This window comes from Nansenia antarctica (genome assembly GCF_963989245.1).
Source record: "Nansenia antarctica genome assembly, chromosome: 13".
NCBI lineage: Eukaryota > Metazoa > Chordata > Actinopteri > Argentiniformes > Microstomatidae > Nansenia > Nansenia antarctica.
This window is the reverse complement of record NC_137683.1, coordinates 18478193-18497817: the sequence shown is the minus strand read 5'-3', so window position 1 is coordinate 18497817 and position 19625 is coordinate 18478193. Positions and strand designations below refer to the sequence as shown.

The 19625-nt window shown below is 48.3% G+C and overlaps 1 protein-coding gene across 1 annotated transcript; it reads right to left on the bottom strand.

Moving 5' to 3' along the window:
• Positions 1-436: 436 nt before the first annotated feature.
• otud4 (OTU deubiquitinase 4) lies at positions 437-18037 on the bottom strand (the record flags this gene model as incomplete). The annotated part of the gene is made up of 20 exons (XM_080544043.1): positions 17930-18037; positions 17336-17419; positions 12811-12861; positions 12425-12471; positions 12129-12201; positions 11550-11631; positions 10551-10718; positions 10413-10435; positions 10072-10174; positions 9892-9956; positions 9351-9451; positions 8994-9142; positions 8207-8306; positions 7913-8051; positions 6466-6787; positions 5997-6275; positions 5576-5812; positions 5006-5046; positions 1068-1991; positions 437-961 (listed from the first exon to the last, which is right to left on the bottom strand). Exons 1-20 carry the CDS (start codon positions 18014-18016, stop codon positions 437-439), a joined length of 3600 nt encoding a protein of 1199 aa, XP_080400169.1. The 5' UTR covers positions 18017-18037.
• Positions 18038-19625: the final 1588 nt, after the last annotated feature.

The window sequence follows — 19625 nt, the reverse complement described above, 5'->3', positions numbered from 1 at the left end:
CTGCATCAGACACAGAACTTACGAAACAAAAAGGTTGACTTCCACCACAGAGAAAAAAGGCAATAACATCAATAGATTGCAGCAAAGTCATGGGCTTCAGAAGTTACCAAACTTTATTTAACTTATAGAAAATGCAACAAACTATGTACAAGACAACACCTCCTTCTGAGGCCTGACAAAGAAAAACAAAGTTAAGGCACGAAAACTCAGTGAGAGAGAGAGACTTCAGATGGATTAAAAAGAAAGTCATGTCCTGTAAACCCAGGTTTAAAGAGAAACTAGAGTCCTGTAAACCCAGGTTATTAAAAAGAAACTAAAGTCCTGTAAAAGCTCAAATCAGAGCAGAGCAGCCACACAAACACAAACCAAGTGTGGAAGAAGAAGAAGACCCCTGAAAACAAAATGGGGAGCCCACGACACAAGACCCAATCGCTGCTCAGAAATCCGCATAATTCCTGGAGTAGTCTCCTTCTCTGCCATTGGTGGGGTACGAACAGTAGCCCCGGCCTCTGGTGTTCGGTCCTTTGTAGTGACTGGGGGGGGCGTAGCTCTCTCCCTGCCGCCGCTCCCGGTAACCGGACTCTCTCCGTTCGTCAGTGCCCCCCCGCCTCCCCCGGTAGCCCCCCCCCCTCCACCGGTTCTCCCTGTAGTGGCCACGCCCACCATCCTCATAGCCTCGCCCCCGGCCCCTGAAGGAGCGGCTGTAGTACGACCTCCTCTGTGATTGGTAATTGGTGTCTGGCCACTCCTCCCAGCCCTCCTCCAATGGGCTGCAGCCGAGGTCCGGGGGTGTTCCCGTATGCAGAGACTCCGCCCCCTGGACCAGCCCTTCCCCGAGGGTGTTGGTGACGTCATCCACCGCAGGCTTGGTTTCATTGGTCGCCTGCATCACCATGCCGACGGACACTTCCTTGAACGTGGGCAGCCCTGGCATCTGATGGGCTGCTGGCACCCATGTGACCTGAGGTGAACAGACACATTTGCATATTTACATATTACAACACACAAACTATAATGCTACAAACAAACAGCACGGGATGAGGTTCTGGATGACATGGGGGACTTACCGGTTCTGTAGAGGGGCAGAACGGAGGCGGGTCGAGGGGAGGGTCCACCGGCACCATCCCTGGTGAAGCCTCTCTCCCAGAGGACCCTGCAGCCGTAGGGCCTCCCCTCCCCTGCAGGCCTCCCTCCTCCCCTCCTCCTCCAGAAGACCCCGCAGCCACACTGGCCACAGCAGCAGCAGCGGTGTTGTCGTCAAGCGTAGCCACATTAGCATTAGCCGCACTATCCTCCACGGGCCAGAGGCCGGGGTTGGAGGCTCTCACCCCAGGGGAGGGGGCACTGCTGCTGGGGCGCGGGGGAGGCTCCACTGCTGCTGGGTCGCGGGGGAGGCTCCAGGTCGTCTGGTAGCCTCCCAGGGAGACGGGGGGGTAGTGGGAGTGGGGCGCTGAGCCAGGGTAGTGGGCGGGTGCTGTCCGGGGGTGGTAGTGGGTGGGGGCAGCAGCGGGGTACTGGGGTACGGAGTGCGGGTACTGGGGAGGGGGGGGGGAGGCGGAGTATATCCCAGCGTAGGCGTGGGGTCGTGGGTGCGGGGCGGGCCAAGGCTGGGGGCATCTCCCGGGGGCCAGGTGCATGGGATGGGCCGCGGAGGGGTGGGGGTGGGGATACCCCACCATGGCTGACCTTCCATCGTGCCCATACGTGAAGTCTGTCTGCAGGGGGGGCTCGGGGGCGGGGCCTAGCAGGGAGTCGTACGGCCCTGCCCCCAAGGCTGCAGGGTGGTTGTGGGGGGGGTGTCTGTAGCCCTCCGGCGGTCTCAGTGGGGAGACGCCTGGGGGGGTGGGGGTCATGCGGTGGTGGAGGGGGGAGGGGGCGTCAGGGGGGTACCAGGGGGAAGCGTAGGGAGAGGGCAGTTTGGGCTGGATGGAGTAGGCCTGCTGGAGGGGCAGGAGGTAGTAGTAGGGGGGGTACATGTGGTTGGTATAAGCCTGAGGGGGGGGGGGGAGACAGAAAGCTTCAGTCAAGATTAATTTTAAAACAAAAGACAGACAACTGGTAAATGGACTGACTTTACAATGGCCTCTCATTCGCCCATTTACACACACATTCACACACCAATGGCGGCAAGCTAGCATGCAAGGCGCTGTCTGTCTGCCTGTGTGTGCATCTGTCTGCCTGTGTCTCTGCATCCATTTATTGTGTTTTTTATAGTGTGTTGTAATATGCATGTATAGTGTGTTGTAATATGCATGCATAGTGTGTTGTAATATGCATGCATAGTGTGTTGTAACATGCATGTACAGTGGGGGAAATAAGTATTGAACACATCAATATTTTGTCCAGTAAATGTATTTCCAATGTGCCTATTCAAGTGAAATTTGCACCAGACTTTGGTATTAACTCAAACAATCCAGACAAAAAATCTAAACATTGAAGTCCATATGTAAATAAAGTTATGAATGAAATAAAATAATATTAATAGTAATAAAGTGGAATGAAACAGGAAAAAAGTATTGAACACACTAACTGAAATTAATTCCTTGTTGATGTGTTCAATACTTATTTCTCCCACTGTATAGTGTGTTGTAACATGCATGTATAGTGTGTTGTAACATGCATGTATAGTAGGGGTGTAACGGATCACCTAACTCACGGATCGGATCGTGTCACGGTTTTTGAGTCACGGATCGGATAATTTTTCGGATCAACACAAAACATTTTTGTTTTTATAAAAACTGCTTTTTCCTTGAATTCTGTAAAAACACCACTTTTACTATGTGACAAAAACCAACAACATTCAAGATGTCAAAACTGGTAATATATATATATAACATATTCTACACTCAAACATTACATAATTATACTGAAATACACTCAATTTAAATGATAGGAGAGAGGGAGGAGGCGCCTGGTTGCAGCAGTGAGTCACTGGGCTCTTTAAAGCAGATGAATAAACATGTTTTATGCCACTTTTAACTAAATAATAAAGTGAACCCTTATTTTGAACATGGTATGAAAAAAATGCCTACATTATCAGAAGTTGTCGAGCTACCTTTTTCGTGCCTCCCGTCATAGTTGACAGAGAAGCCAAAGTGCTCCCATACATGGGATTTAAATGACGAGGGAGGCATCTCGAGTTCTTCTCCGCCGAACAACGTAACTAGCACTCGCCATGATACACTTGGGCCGCGTTCGTAAATTCGCTTTGAGAGCGCAGGAGCGCACACTGGGTCCGACGTCATAAAGGGACCAAGTAATTTGATTGGACAAGAGGCGTTCCTTGAATCCCAGATTCCAGAGCGGATTTATGAACGCAGCCTTGTTGTTGTGGATTCCCAGCTTGACGTGTAGTGAGCAAACAACGGATTCTTTTTCTTTCGCATTATCAACCTATCATTGCGCTTTAGAGTAAAACAAAGCCTGCAACTGTCGCGTCTATCTTTTCATGGCAACTCTACATTGTGATTTACAAGAGATATTAAGTAATATTATTACTTGTTAACATTTTGCAATTGATCCGCGGTACACGTGTGCCGAACCGTGGAGGGCGATCCGTCGTTACAGCCCTAATGTATAGTGTGTTGTAACTAGGGATGGGAGGATTATCGTTTTTATCGTTAATCGCGATAAAAACACCCCCGATAACTTAATCGTGGAGAATTTTAATTATTTGAATAATCGTCATAATCGTATGTTATGAATAAACTGTGTTTAACAAATGTCTGGCGCTATTTTTCAGCCTAGGCTACATTACTTTTGCAGTCAAGTTAGCGACTGTTACTGTAATATAATTGCAATTCCTCACATGAGCCGCGCGCGAATATCCTCACAGAACTTGTCTCGCGCTATTGTTCAGCCTGCATGGGTAACGTTACTGTCAAGTCAGCCTTGTCAGTCAGTCACTAGGTAACGTATGCTAGCCTACTCACCATGGCTGGTGAAAAACTTTAGACGGGATACTGTCATTGGCCTTCCTTGTTATTACCAGGCAGTGACAGTCTATGGCTGCAAAAGGCACGGTCGCCCCTAAGCTTTAGCAAATATATTGTGGTTTACTTAATACTGTTCAGCACTTGAGGTTACATTCAATGCATGACTTGTGCTATAGGCTAAATACAATGATTAAAGCGGCAAGTAGCAAGTGTGCGCATCAAAGGCATTAGGCACGTAACATCCATGCTGTATAAACACATGACAACCGTCCGTTATTTCCCGAACTTTGCCCGAACCCCCTGCGAGGACCCGGGGAACAACGGTACGCTCCCCGCGGCTGCTATCAGACTGGCCGCGGGAGTGAGTGTTGAGGGAGAGAGGAGACGGCAACCCTCGCTCGCCATAGACTGTATCCCTACTCGTCTCTCCTGAGCTCGGTTGTAACGTGAACCGTGGAATACAGGATATGTTAGATGCTTTACAGTAATTCCCCAAATGACCAGAAAAGGAAGTTAGATTTGTCGCTGGTCGCTTTTGACTAATTAAGTCGCCAAGGGGCTCTGGAAGTTGGCAACACTGGGAGTGCGTTCTTTAAACTTCCTTGGGTACGTTAATGAAAGGTGCTGATTGGCCGAAAAGGAATTGCTCTTTCTTAAGGACCCGGATTATGGCCAGAGATATGTGCCACTAGAATCTGAATTACTGACTTAAAATGTCCTAAAAATACAACAAAATCTAAGTTAAAGTGATTACAGTGTGTTTTATTGGCATTATTTTTTTTATTATATATATATATATATTTTTTTTTTTAATTCTCGCGATAATATCGTGGATCGCGATTATTTTGCCCACGATAATCGTGACATGACATTTTCTAATCGTCCCACCCCTAGTTGTAACATGCATGTATAGTGTGTTGTAACATGCATGTATAGTGTGTTGTAACATGCATGTATAGTGTGTTGTAATATGCATGTATAGTAGGGGTGTAACATGCATGTATAGTGTGTTGTAACATGCATGTCTGTGTGGGATGATGAGGTTTCAGTGTCTGAATGAAGGTCGTTACCTTGACGCCCAGGTTGAAGAAGAACCTCAAAACTTTCATATCTTGGAGAGACAAAACAGTTCAAGATAAACAAATAACTATAAACATCATACACAACTCATATGACTACTCCCAAGTGAAATTAGGTTCCCCTCTATGCTAGCCTAGAAGAACAATGCTAACTCTTCTAGTCTGGGAGAGCTAGGCTAACTTTATGCTAGCCTATGACAACAAGGCTAGCTCTGAACTAAGCTAACTCTATGCTAGCCAAGGAGAGCTAGGCTAACTGTATGCTAGCCAAGGCGAGCTAGGCTAACTGTATGCTAGCCAAGGCGAGCTAGGCTAACTGTATGCTAGCCAAGGCGAGCTAGGCTAACTGTATGCTAGCCAAGGCGAGCTAGGCTAACTGTATGCTAGGCAAGGAGAGCTAGGCTAACTCTATGCTAGGCAAGGAGAGCTAGGCTAACTCTATGCTAGGCAAGGAGAGCTAGGCTAACTCTATGCTAGCCAAGGAGAGCTAGGCTAACTCTATGCTAGCCAAGGAGAGCTAGGCTAACTCTATGCTAGGCAAGGAGAGCTAGGCTAACTCACCCCTGGGGAGGTCTTCTCCGGTCCCCATGTAGGAGTAGGGGGGCGACTGGACCACCTCGTCCTTCTGGCTGAGAGGGAACCCTGGGAACAGGGGGTCCTGGTACAGCTGGGCCAGCTGGTGGTAGGACATGGCGGGCTGGCTCACCACTGGGGGGCTGGGGGCGTGTCCAGGGTGGGACATGTGTCCAGGGTGGGACATGTGTTCAGGTACAGCCAAACCCATGTGGAGCACAGCACCTGAGTAGAGGGGGAGGGAGTGGGGGGGAGAGCCAACACACCTTTTAAAGCCTTTCCACACTGGCAGTAAAGAACTTTGAACACAGTAGAACTCAACGTAGAAATAGAAGTTCAATTCCAAATTCAGAGGTTCAAAAGTCGTTCTCTGTCTTGTGGGGTGGGGGGCAGACAGGTGAACTCTTACCTGGGTGGAAGGCAGGGGCTGAGACTGACGCCTCACAGGGTGGGGGGTCCTGAGGGAGAGAGGGATGGAGATGGGAGGGCGGGGAGAAAGAAGACTGGGAGAGAAAGGGGTGAGGGGCGGAGGAGTGAGTGGTTGGGGCCTGGGCAGTTGTCTGAACAACTATGGGAGCAGAGGTGACGAGGGGGTGGGACACAGAGGGGGCGAGGGAAGGGGCAGGGGGCAGATGTGATGGGGCAACAGGGGCAGTTGGGATAGAGGAGGGGGAGGGGCTAGGGGCAGCTGAGGTGGAGGGACCAGGGGCAGCTGAGGCCTCCAGAGGGAGTGAGGGGGCAGAGACAGTGTGTGAGGGGGCAGGAGGAAAGGGTGATGGTGCAGGGGCAGAGGAGGAGGAGGAGGAGGAGGAGGAGGGGACAGGCACTAAGACAGGGGCAGAGGAGGAGGAGGAGGAGGAGGGGACAGGCACTAAGACAGGGGCAGAGGATGGAGGCATCGAAACAGAGCTGGGGAGGGTGGTAGTGGTGGTGTGAGCAGGGGCTGGAGTTGGTTTGATTAGAGTGGAGGTAGGGGCTGGGGTTGGTTGGGTTAGAGTAGAGGTAGGGCTTGGTTGGGATAGAGTTGGTTGCGCTAGAGTAGAGGTAGGAGAAGGAGTAGGAGTTGGTTGGGCTAGAGTAGAGGTAGGAGAAGGAGTAGGAGTTGGTTGGGCTAGAGTAGAGGTCGGGGTACGAGTTGGTTTGGTTACAGTAGAGGCAAGGGTTGGTTGGTTTAGAGGAGAGGTAGGGGTGGGAGTTGGTCTGGTTACAGTAGAGGTTGGTTTGATGAGAGTAGAGGTAGGAGTATGGGTTACAGTTGGTTTGAGGAGAGTAGAGGTAGGAGAATGGGTTACAGTTGGTTTGGTTAGAGTTGGTTTAACAGAAGTAGGGGTGGGGTTCAGAGCAGGGGATGGGGACGTCGTCATGGTAACAGGAGGGGAAGGAGAGGCTGCCGGGGGCGATGTCGTTCGCTGCTCTTCTTCTCCAATAGGCCCCTAAACACACACACACACACGTTACATGCCTGTCAACACACAGACATAAGAAACTAAACATATGTGATCTGGTGAAAAGGTCTGCATGTCTGCAATTCTCAAGTTGTGCAAATGACCAAAATTGCTCCAAAATGGACATAATGATAGGATAGAAGAGGATGGGTTGGATATGTACAAATGTAGGTCGGCCACATAAAGCGACACTTTGTGGGTGACCCTGCCTCTCGTAATACCCTCAAATCTGGCATCACTAAGAAGCCAGATAGCGAAAGGTTTGATGGCAATCGCGAATATCAGCGGAGATAACGGACGCATGTAAATGTAAATTAGTAATAACTGAGGCTAGAGTGTGTGTGTGTGTGTGTGTGTGTGTGTGTGTGTAACTGACCGTGATTCTCTGGCCGAGCCGGGGGGGGGGAGATGGAGAGGGGAAGAGATAACATTACAAATTAACATTTGACCATGTTATAGCTGACCTTGCATGAGTCGGACAGACAGAGACACACAGTCACACAGAGACAGACAGACAGACACAGACAGACTAAAAACCGAAATTAATGACCCCACAACGAAGATTTTTTGCAATCCGAGGCTTCCTCAAACTGTTGCCATGGTCTCAACTCCGCTCACTATGAACAAACACTTGAACAAGAAGCAACTGTGTTCCAGACAAACTCGACCTCCGACTTTCAATGGAACGCAGCGTAAACCGACATTCACTAGTGCGTATTGAACCGTGGATGGCCGTACGGTTCAATATAAAACCGAGAACCGTTGCACCCCTAACACACACACACACACACACACACACACACACACACACACAGAGAGACAGACAGGCAGACAGACAGGCAGACAGGCAGACAGGCAGACAGACACACAGACGTCTCACCCCCAGGGCAGGGAAGCCGGTCTCGTCTTTGTGTAGAATCTCCAGCAGAGCCAGTGACCTCATTTCCTTCTCCTTGGCCAATCGCTGCTCCTCTGACAAGCCAAAGGCTGCGGCCTGCTCTGCTGAGCTGGAGGACTTCCTGCAACACACACACACACAGTTAAGAACACCACCTTCCCAGTGTGAAGATCTGAACATACACACATAGTAGAACACAAATAAAACCACACACAAACACAGTAGGACACGAATAAACACACACACACACACACACACACACACACACACACACACCCCAGTGCGGGGGTACAGACCTGGTGTGTGTGTCTACGGTGGCCTGGGGGGGCCAGGAGTGCTGCTTCAGCACACGGCCAGACTGGGGGGGGCTTGGACCCTGGGACACAGGCAGGGTGGGGGGACGCCCTGACAACCTCCTCCCCCCTCCCCCTCCTCCTCTACCCTCCCACTCTGAAACTGGAGAGAGAGAGAGAGAGATTGGAGTTTTCAGCATGGTCTAGGACTGGGTCAGGATGTCAGAGGTCAGTAGGGTTCTCACCAGGGAGGTCAGGGAGGGGTCAGTAGGGTTCTCACCAGGGAGGTCAGGGAGGGGTCAGAGGTCAGTAGGGTTCTCACCAGGGAGGTCAGGGGTCAGGGAGGGGTCAGTAGGGTTCTCACCAGGGAGGTCAGGGAGGGGTCAGAGGTCAGTAGGGTTCTCACCAGGGAGGTCAGGGGTCAGGGAGGGGTCAGTAGGGTTCTCACCAGGGAGGTCAGGGAGGGGTCAGAGGTCAGTAGGGTTCTCACCAGGGAGGTCAGGGGTCAGGGAGGGGTCAGTAGGGTTCTCACCAGGGAGGTCAGGGAGGGGTCAGAGGTCAGTAGGGTTCTCACCAGGGAGGTCAGGGGTCAGGGAGGGGTCAGTAGGGTTCTCACCAGGGAGGTCAGGGAGGGGTCAGAGGTCAGTAGGGTTCTCACCAGGGAGGTCAGGGAGGGGTCAGTAGGGTTCTCACCAGGGAGGTCAGGGAGGGGTCAGTAGGGTTCTCACCAGGGAGGTCAGGGAGGGGTCAGAGGTCAGTAGGGTTCTCACCAGGGAGGTCAGGGGTCAGGTAGGGGTCAGTGGGGTTCTCACCAGGGGGGCCGCTGCCGTTGCTCAGCCTCTTGCCGTCTCGGGCCACGGTGCTCCAGGCGGGGGGGCCCTCCGTAGGGGGGCGCAGGTTCCACAGAGGGACAGAGTGTCTGACACACACACACACACTACATAAGAATATATTAACAGAGAGAGAGAGAGAGAGAGAGAGAGAGAGAGAGAGAGAGAGAGAGAGAGAGAGAGGCAGACAGACAGGAGAGAGAGGCAGACAGACAGACAGGAGAGAGAGAGAGAGAGAGAGAGAGAGAGAGAGAGAGAGAGAGAGAGACAGATCATGGTGAAGGTGAGGTGTCCTACTTCCTGCCCAGCTCCTCTATGAAGACAGTGACCGGGCCGCTCTCAGGAGACACTTCCTGTATGTAGGCGCTGTAGACCCGCCCACCGCCGTCCAGACGCACCTACAGGGTGCGGGGCAGACAGCTAGACTATCAGCTAGACTATCAGGAAGTACCACAGGGTCGTCAGAGGGGCGTGGCCACGAGGGAACACAGATCTTACACTGTAGAGAGATACAACTAACAGAGGAACAACATGTCCTGTAAAAATAATAAAATAAATAAATAAATAAAATATTAAGTTGTCTTCTTTTCTCTGGCCCTGTGGCTGCCGATGGTCCTCGTTGTCATGGAAACCTTTACTGACGATGACTGCTGTGATCCACTTACTTTAGACACATGTACTTTATTGTAAGTCTCTCTGGATAAAAGCGTCTGAGAAATGATTAAAAATGTAAAATGTGTGTCCACCACACCCCACTGCATACACACGCACACGCACGCACACACACACACACACACACACACACACACACACACACACACACACACACACACCTCACCTTGCACTTGTCTCCTACAGTGTATTGCATACCAGCAGCAATGCAGAAATCCAGCTTCTGCTGAGCTGTGGAGGAGACACTACGTTATGACAACATTATCATCATCACTACAGCATCAATACTGTCAGTTCTACACAGGTACAGGTGTGTGTGTGTATGTGTGTGTGTGTGTGTGTGTACCTCTTTTAGACTTGATCCAGACGTCATACTCTACGTTTCTGAAGACGGAGGGGTTGAGGGAGCGCTTGACTCTCTGAGAGAGAGGAGGACCCTTCCCCCGCCCCTGACGCGCGCACACACACACACACACACGGACACACACACAGACACACGGACACACACGTACACACACGGACACATAGTCAATCATGTTGTTATAATCCATAGGTTTAATAATTCCTCCACTGTTGAAAAGAAGAGACATTAGACGGTAACTGTGTGTGTGTGTGTGTGTGTGTGTGTGTGTGTGGTAAAGATAGTTACCCTGTAGGACTGGCCATTATGACCCGCCCTGGTGGCACTGCCAGCTGCTCCTTCTTGAGCCCTGTAGGACACACACACACACAGTTAATGAAAGTGTAAACCTCTCCTCTCCTCCTGACCCCTGCTCACCAGAGCCCCTCCTCTCCCTCCAGGTCTGACCCCTGACCCCTCCTCACCAGAGCCCTCCTCTCCCTCCAGGTCTGACTCGTCGCTGCTCCTGACCTCCTCCGTGGCCGCGTCGTCCTGGAGGTCGTCGCCACGGTTACCTCCTCCCTTCAGGCACGGCGCCAGGACAGAGCGCTCGGCGCCACACACACGCTCATACAGCAGCTCATACAGGATGGCTGGGGGGGGGGAGGGGTGAGAGGGGGAGGAGGAGAGGGAGGGGGAGGAGAGAAAGAAGGGGTAGAGGGGAAGAGGAGGAGAGAGATAGAGGAGGGGTAGAGGGGGAGTAGGAGGAGAGAGAGGGAGGGAGGGGTAGAGGGGGAGTAGGAGAGGGAGGAGGGGAGTAGAAGGAGAGGGGGGGGAGGGAGGGAAGGGTAGAGGTGGAGGAGTGCAGATTGTAAGTTTCAAATTATGTTTCATACACTGAAAATAGTTGAAGGAGATATGCTTATTTGAATGTTGGTACACCTCAAGCTAAATAGCAGAAAAAATCTAACCTAAATCAACAGACTGTGCTCCATCGCTAGCTAGCGGCTAACAACGAAGAATTTTGCTATGTAACATCTTTAGCACATCACAACATGCTGATAGAACATCAACATGCTAAAAACACATAACTAGATGATCACAGTCTTTTGAACAGTCCTAAAACGTTCGTTTTTTTGTTTACAAGCCATGGATCACAAACACTCACCTGAGTACAAAGCAGGAAGGCAGACTACAGTGAAGCCAAAGCAAGCTGAGCTCGCTGACAAACTATAAGTATTTTGTGATCCTAAAACTGTTGTTTGTTATATTGAGTGGGCTCTTCAACACTTAAACACATTTTTGATCATTTCCGCGACTTCACGATTCCCGACTTGTTACCCCTCGCACCAGCCCGACACATATGCAACTACCCCCTACAGACGCAGTAACAAACAGATAGGTGAAATAACTACCCCATACCACCACCACCACCCCCCCCCCCCCCCCCCCCCCCCCCCCGTCTCAGTTACACAGTTACTCACACTGGCAGAGGGCTGTGTTCTTCACACGAGAGATGGGGTACACACTGTCATAATGGTTGCCATTTAGGAAGCACAGGAGGACCTGGAGGCGGGGAAACACACACACACACACACACACACACACAATTAGAAACAATGGAGGAGCACAGTGGAGTTTTATTGGATTGATTAGCATTGATACTGAACTGTGTTGTGTTTATGGATAATCTAGACAACTAGTAGTAGTACTAGTGCTGCTAAGGCAATACTGTGTTGTAGTATTGATAGTTCACACTACACTTTACACACCCCAACCATACTGGGCTTTACACACTACAGACCCCCACCATACTGGGCTGACTATGGTGGATGCGTATCCAGGCGGCCAATTTCAGTTCAGTTGGGCTCTGTAATGTGAATCAGGGTCATATGTAGGGCTGTAATTACACGACCCTAACCTGTTCAGGATCATGTGTAATTAGGGTCATGTGTGTGCAGGGTCACGCGTGTGCAGGTTTATGCGTGTGCAGGGTCATGCGTGTGCAGGGTCATGCGTGTGCAGGGACATGCGTGTGCAGGGTCATGCGTGTTCAGGGTCACCTGCTGTTGGAAGGCGTTCTGGGTGATGTTGACGGGGGGTTGGCCAGGGTGCTGGAAGATGAGGAAGTCTCTCCTGGGATAAGAACAACACAAGGGGTGAGACCAGGGGGGAGACCCAGTGTGTGCTCTAGTGAATTTACGAACACGGCCTTAGTCGCAACAAGGATATATTTGCTTGCGTTTGTTTACAAGAACCAATAGAAACATACTGAGGTACAGACAAGAAGAACACAAACAAACAGGAACATAAACAAACAAACCCACACAATGATGGTTTAAAAAAACACAACTCTTACTTGTACATGAGGGCCAGTGCACTAATCTCCACTTCTCCGACCCAGTGCTGAAAACACACAACCACACGTTTAGAATACAGCGAGTACACACACACACACACACACACACACACACACACACACACACACACACACACTAGGTGGATCAGGTGTTTTTCTAAAAATAGCTGATCTTCGGTAAAGTTTCAAGCACCTAAAAGACAGCAAATACAAAACCTCAAACCAATAATCCATACCTATTAACCCAAAACCATTAACCCTTGTAACCCTTGTAACCCTTGTAACCCTTAACCAACTTGTAACCCAGTCAGAAATGCAACATGGGTGTGCCGGTCAGTCATGTCCATTTCAGTTTCCCCCCTCAAACACAGAGACGTCCTGCTCACCTGGGGATCCTCCAGCTGTGCAAGGTACTCCTCAAAGTCCCCCTCGATGAACTGAATAGAGAGCACAGCAGACAGGACAGGTCCAACATTACAGACCAGCATGTTACACTGCACCACTACACCCACCAACCATACATACAAACAGGGCAGGGGTCAGGTAGTAGGTAGGCAGATGGGTGGACGGGCAGATGATAGGTATGTAGGTAGATAGGTAGGTAGGTAGACATGTAGCAGGTAGGTAAATATTAGGGATGCACGCACCGAAGGTTCGGCCACCGAATGTATTCGGCCTAATAGTAGCAGGGTATACAGGTGAATAGTAGCAGGGTTATACAGGTGAATAGTAGCAGGGTTATACAGGTGAATAGTAGCAGGGTTATACAGGTGAATAGTAGCAGGGTTATACAGGTGAATAGTAGCAGGGTTATACAGGTGAATAGTAGCAGGGGTTTTTTCCTACATAGAGAATTATGAGGCGGCCATCTCCGTAATCTTTCTTGCTGCCTCCAGCTCTCGACAAAACTCTGATGGTAGTCTATTTCTGTCATTTCTAACTGCAAATTGCGGCATTGCGCCGACGTGGTGGCAAGGGCACTATTTAAGCCTAACCCTGGTGGCGCTCTACTGCAAATACGCTTAAATCCTGGAAGTCACATTGGTTGGCTTGCTGTTTCATTTTCCAGAATGACTACCGTAGTTGAGCCTATACTAGCGTTAGACAGTGCTACTTTTAATATATTATTTGCAAAATGATATGTTTTGAAGTCTATCAGGGTTTTCAATCGCTGAAAAGTTCTATTGATCAGACAGTCAGCAATAGGTTTTGGCCACTGACCTGCCCCCTACTGGCTGTGAGGGGCAAGCACACTTCACAATTTCCACAGGAATGGTCCCTGTCTAGTTTTCAGTTATTGTTTGTATTGCTGTATTGGTATAGCCTAATGTCTGCTGGAATGTTCAATAAGAGTGATCAATAAACGTTTTTCTCTGAAAAGCATGAAAAGAAAGCTAAATGGATTTAATTTATGCAATGGTACAAAAATAAATGAAAAACTGCCGAACAGTTTAAATACCTAGGTATGTAGGTAGTTAGGCATTCGGTATTTGGCCAAATGTTTCCTTAAATTCGGCTTTGGACAAGAATTTTCAATCCGGTGCATCCCTAGTAAATATGTAGGCAGATATGTAGGTAGGTAGGCATGTAGGTAGTTAGATATGTATGTAGGTAATCTGTAGGTAGGTAGACATGTAGGTAGGTAGGTAGACATGTAGGTAGGTAGGTAGACATGTAGGTAGGTAGGTAGACAGGTAGGTAGACATGTAGGTAGGTAGATGTTTAGACAGGTAGGTAGGTAGACATGTAGGTAGGTAGATGTGTAGACAGGTAGGTAGGTAGACATGTAGGTAGGTAGATGTTTAGACAGGTAGGTAGGTAGATATGTAGGCAGATATGCAGGTAGGTAAATATGTAGGTAGGTAGACATGTAGGTAGGTAAATATGTAAGCAGATATGTAGGAAGGTAGGAAGACATGTAGGTAGGTAAATAAGTAGGCAGATATGTAGGTAGGTAGATATGTAGGTAATGTATGTGTGTATGTAGTTAGGCAGGTGTAGGTATGTAGGTATGTATCTAGGTAGATGTAGGTTGGTAGGTATGTAGGCAGATGTAGGTTGGTATGCATGTAGTTAGGCAGATGTAGGTTGGTAGGTAGGTAGTTAGGCAGATGTAGGTTGGTAGGTATGTAGGTAGTTAGGCAGATGTAGGTTGGTATGTAGGTAGTTAGGCAGATGTAGGTTGGTAGGTATGTAGGTAGTTAGGCAGATGTAGGTAGGTAGGTATGTAGGTAGTTAGGCAGATGTAGGTAGGTATGTAGGTAGTTAGGCAGATGTAGGTAGGTATGTAGGTAGTTAGGCAGATGTAGGTTGGGAGGTAGGTATGTAGGTAGTTAGGCAAATGTAGGTTGGTAGGTATGTAGGTAGTTAGGCAGATGTAGGTTGGTAGGTAGGTAGGTATGTAGGTAGTTAGGCAGATGTAGGTAGGTAGGTATGTAGGTAGTTAGGCAGATGTAGGTAGGTAGGTATGTAGGTAGTTAGGCAGATGTAGGTTGGTAGGTAGGTAGGTAGTTAGGCAGATGTAGGTTGGTAGGTATGTAGGTAGGTAGGTATGTAGGTAGTTAGGCAGATGTAGGTTGGTAGGTAGGTAGGTAGTTAGGCAGATGTAGGTAGGTAGGTATGTAGGTAGTTAGGCAGATGTAGGTTGGTAGGTAGGTAGGTAGTTAGGCAGATGTAGGTTGGTAGGTATGTAGGTAGGTAGGTATGTAGGTAGTTAGGCAGATGTAGGTTGGTAGGTAGGTAGGTATGTAGGTAGTTAGGCAGATGTAGGTAGGTAGGTATGTAGGTAGTTAGGCAGATGTAGGTAGGTAGGTATGTAGGTAGTTAGGCAGATGTAGGTAGGTAGGTATGTAGGTAGTTAGGCAGATGTAGGTAGGTAGGTATGTAGGTAGTTAGGCAGATGTAGGTTGGTAGGTAGGTAGTTAGGCAGATGTAGGTTGGTAGGTATGTAGGTAGGTATGTAGGTAGTTAGGCAGATGTAGGTAGGTAGGTATGTAGGTAGTTAGGCAGATGTAGGTTGGTAGGTATGTAGGTAGTTAGGCAGATGTAGGTAGGTAGGTAGGTAGTTAGGCAGATGTAGGTAGGTAGGTAGGTAGGTAGTTAGGCAGATGTAGGTTGGTAGGTATGTAGGTAGTTAGGCAGATGTAGGTTGATAGGTATGTAGGTAGTTAGGCAGATGTAGGTAGGTAGGTATGTAGGTAGTTAGGCAGATGTAGGTAGGTAGGTATGTAGGTAGTTAGGCAGATGTAGGTAGGTAGGTATGTAGGTAGTTAGGCAGATGTAGGTAGGTAGGTATGTAGGTAGTTAGGCAGATGTAGGTTGATAGGTATGTATGTAGTTAGGCAGATGTAGGTTGGTAGGTATGTAGGTAGTTAGGCAGATGTAGGTTGGTAGGTAGGTATGTAGTTAGGCAGATGTAGGTAGTTAGGCAGATGTAGGTAGTTAGGCAGATGTAAGTAGTTAGGCAGATGTAGGTAGGTAGGTATGTAGGTAGTTAGGCAGATGTAGGTTGGTAGGTATGTATGTAGTTAGGCAGATGTAGGTAGGTATGTAGGTAGTTAGGCAGATGTAGGTTGGTAGGTATGTAGGTAGTTAGGCAGATGTAGGTTGGTAGGTATGTATGTAGTTAGGCAGATGTAGGTAGGTAGGTATGTAGGTAGTTAGGCAGATGTAGGTAGGTAGGTATGTAGGTAGTTAGGCAGATGTAGGTTGGTAGGTATGTAGGTAGGTAGGCAGATGTAGGTTGGTAGGTATGTATGTAGTTAGGCAGATGTAGGTAGGTAGGTATGTAGGTAGTTAGGCAGATGTAGGTAGGTAGGTATGTAGGTAGTTAGGCAGATGTAGGTTGGTAGGTATGTAGGTAGGTAGGTAGGTAGTTAGGCAGATGTAGGTTGGTAGGTAGGTAGGTAGGTATGTAGGTAGTTAGGCAGATGTAGGTAGGTAGGTATGTATGTAGTTAGGCAGATGTAGGTAGGTAGGTATGTAGGTAGGTATGTAGGTAGTTAGGCAGATGTAGGTAGGTAGGTATGTAGGTAGTTAGGCAGATGTAGGTAGGTAGGTATGTAGGTACCGGTAGTTAGGCAGATGTAGGTAGGTAGGTATGTAGGTAGTTAGGCAGATGTAGGTAGGTTGGTAGGTATGTAGGTAGTTAGGCAGATGTATGTAGGTAGTTAGGCAGATGTAGGTTGGTAGGTATGTAGGTAGTTAGGCAGATGTAGGTAGGTATGTAGGTAGTTAGGCAGATGTAGGTAGGTTGGTAGGTATGTAGGTAGTTAGGCAGATGTAGGTAGGTAGTTAGGCAGATGTAGGTAGGTAGGTATGTAGGTAGTTAGGCAGATGTAGGTTGGTAGATATGTAGGTAGTTAGGCAGATGTAGGTATGTAGGTAGTTAGGCAGATGTAGGTTGGTAGGTATGTAGGTAGTTAGGCAGATGTAGGTTGGTAGGTATGTAGGTAGTTAGGCAGATGTAGGTATGTAGGTAGTTAGGCAGATGTAGGTTGGTAGGTATGTAGGTAGTTAGGCAGATGTAGGTAGGTAGGTAGGTATGTAGGTAGTTAGGCAGATGTAGGTAGGTAGGTATGTAGGTAGTTAGGCAGATGTAGGTTGGTAGGTATGTAGGTAGTTAGGCAGATGTAGGTTGGTAGGTATGTAGGTAGTTAGGCAGATGTAGGTATGTAGGTAGTTAGGCAGATGTAGGTTGGTAGGTATGTAGGTAGTTAGGCAGATGTAGGTAGGTAGGTAGGTATGTAGGTAGTTAGGCAGATGTAGGTAGGTAGGTATGTAGGTAGTTAGGCAGATGTAGGTTGGTAGGTATGTAGGTAGTTAGGCAGATGTAGGTAGGTAGGTATGTATGTATGTATGCAGGTATGCAGGGCAGGCTGGGACAGGGCCCCGGCCGGATAGTTGACATACCGCTTCATAGTTCCTCCTGTTTTGCTTCAAGTATTTAACGCAGGTGGACCGCACTTGGGTGTGGAGGCTCTGGCTGTGCAGCACCTGGGGGGAGGAGTAGAGACAGAGACAAACGGCCTCAGAGACAAAAAACAACTTTGCTCGCTTGTCAACATAGCTAGCTAGCTAGCTGGCTACCCCCCCCCCCCCCCCAGGTCTCCCCCCGGGCTCTCCCCCCCCCCAGGTGGCTGGCTGGCTCTCCCCCCCCCCCCCCCCCCCAGGGTCTCCCCCCGGGCTCTTCCCCCACACATCCGAGCTACGTAAAGGGACTGCGCCAGTTGTTGCACATGACCAAGTCGCCGAGCTGCCTTAAATAAAAGTTATGAAAAAGTTTATTTCCTAACGCTACAATAGTTATACTGAGAGTTAACAAAACAGGTTAAAATGGGATAATAGCGTCCACTGGTTTGTCTTGGGAGGTAAGAAACATCCCGTTTTGAATTGTGTTATGTTGTCGTGGGGAACATGGGAACAGTTTAACTGGCTACAAAACACGACTATTAGAGTTAAATAGCCTAAATAAGGCCAGATCAGATGATGTGTTCTCGATTTTACCTGTTCGGCGACGGCTCGGAACAAGCAGGAGCCGTCTTTGGCTATTCTCTTTCGGTAGTAGCCGTGTTGTCTGAGGTATTCATCCATACATTTTTCCACCCCTTTTTCCTCGCTGGTCTGCACGCTGCTGGGCGGCGGTGACTCCATGGTGTTTAGCGGCGCGTCGATGCGTTAATACGAACGCGTCTGGCATGCGTTGATATGAATGATGAATGATGTTGATGTGCGACAAAAAAAGGAAAGCGGATTTTTTTCTTGGCGACGAATGAGCGGTCTTTTGTGTGGTTCGTTGCTTCTCGTTTCGTTTTCACAACACTTGTCTGAGCTCAGTCAAGTTTCCCCCGGGTCACGCCGGGTGCTGCTAGCAGACAGACAGACGGTTGGTCTTTTTCCCCTCAACCGACGTCGTGAATGACGGTTGTGTGAAGGACTCACGACGGACCGAAGCTCAGATTTAAAGCATGAGCGAAATCCGGAATCCCCCCGATGAACATTAGCGACCACAATGTGCCCTTGATCCACGCTGTTGTGACAGAAGCCACCCTGCAACTGTCCCACTCCAAAGTTTGGTAACACACTGGCCGCTGGGAGATGTAGGCGACACGCCCCTTCTTCCTGTGCGCTGGGTGTATGTCACGGCACGCGCCGGGGAGGCGGAGAGTCATGTGAACACACTGATTTCACACACATGCTGCCATGTTATTCTCATATTTGTTGTGTGATTTTCATATTTATCTACAGTTGGTTGATGTCAGTCAGTGTAAACACATCCTATTTTAAAACATGTTTTTTAAATATATCTTTCTTAGCTTTGGAGTAGCTGTCGCATGCGAACCCCGCCTCCTGGAAGTACAGTGAGGCGAATTAAGTGCATTTGAGAGGAAGGGAACAGCTCCAGGACTACACGCCCCGACAGCCCCGTCAGAAACCCTACAGTAGCTGGATGGAAATACCACCTCTATACCACCGTAGCTAATACCTATTATATATATTATATATATATTATTATATTATACGTGTTGTGTTACACATTCTTTTCCGATCCGCTAGCGTTTGCTTCTGGTAACCGTTTATCAATGATTTATTATTATTATTCATATTTATTTATGCATAAATAACAAATCAAAACCAAATAACTAATCAAACACTAGTTAATCTGACAAGAAAAAACGTATAAGACACTGTAAACCTATATGTTACACAGGCAAGAGCAGGTGTATCTTTTCTTTTCTTTTTTTATTTACAAAATCTCTATTCTATTTTTTATTTTATGCACTTTGAGATTGTTCTCTTATAATGAAAAGCGCTTTATAAATGTAATACATTATTATTATAATTATTATTATTATTTACTGACCACTTTTAAAATGCCTGTCCTGCAGCAAGCAGGAAGGTTTGAAAGCAAAGCGTTTTATTGAAATACGAATATTAAGACCTTATAGGGATAAGTGTAACTCATTTTCTGATAGTGAATATTCTAACTCTGTCTCTGACTTGTGGGGTCTTAAGAGTAAAATAACGTATGTGGTACAGTGGGTGAAGTACTTTTTTTTTGTTATTTCCGAATAAAAGTTAAACCACAAAACCAAGGCTAAATAACACCAGTGTTGTATTCGTATTCATTCATACACATTAGCTACACGGTAACGCCATCGCCAACACACGGTCGACATACTGAGGCAGTAAACAAACTGTA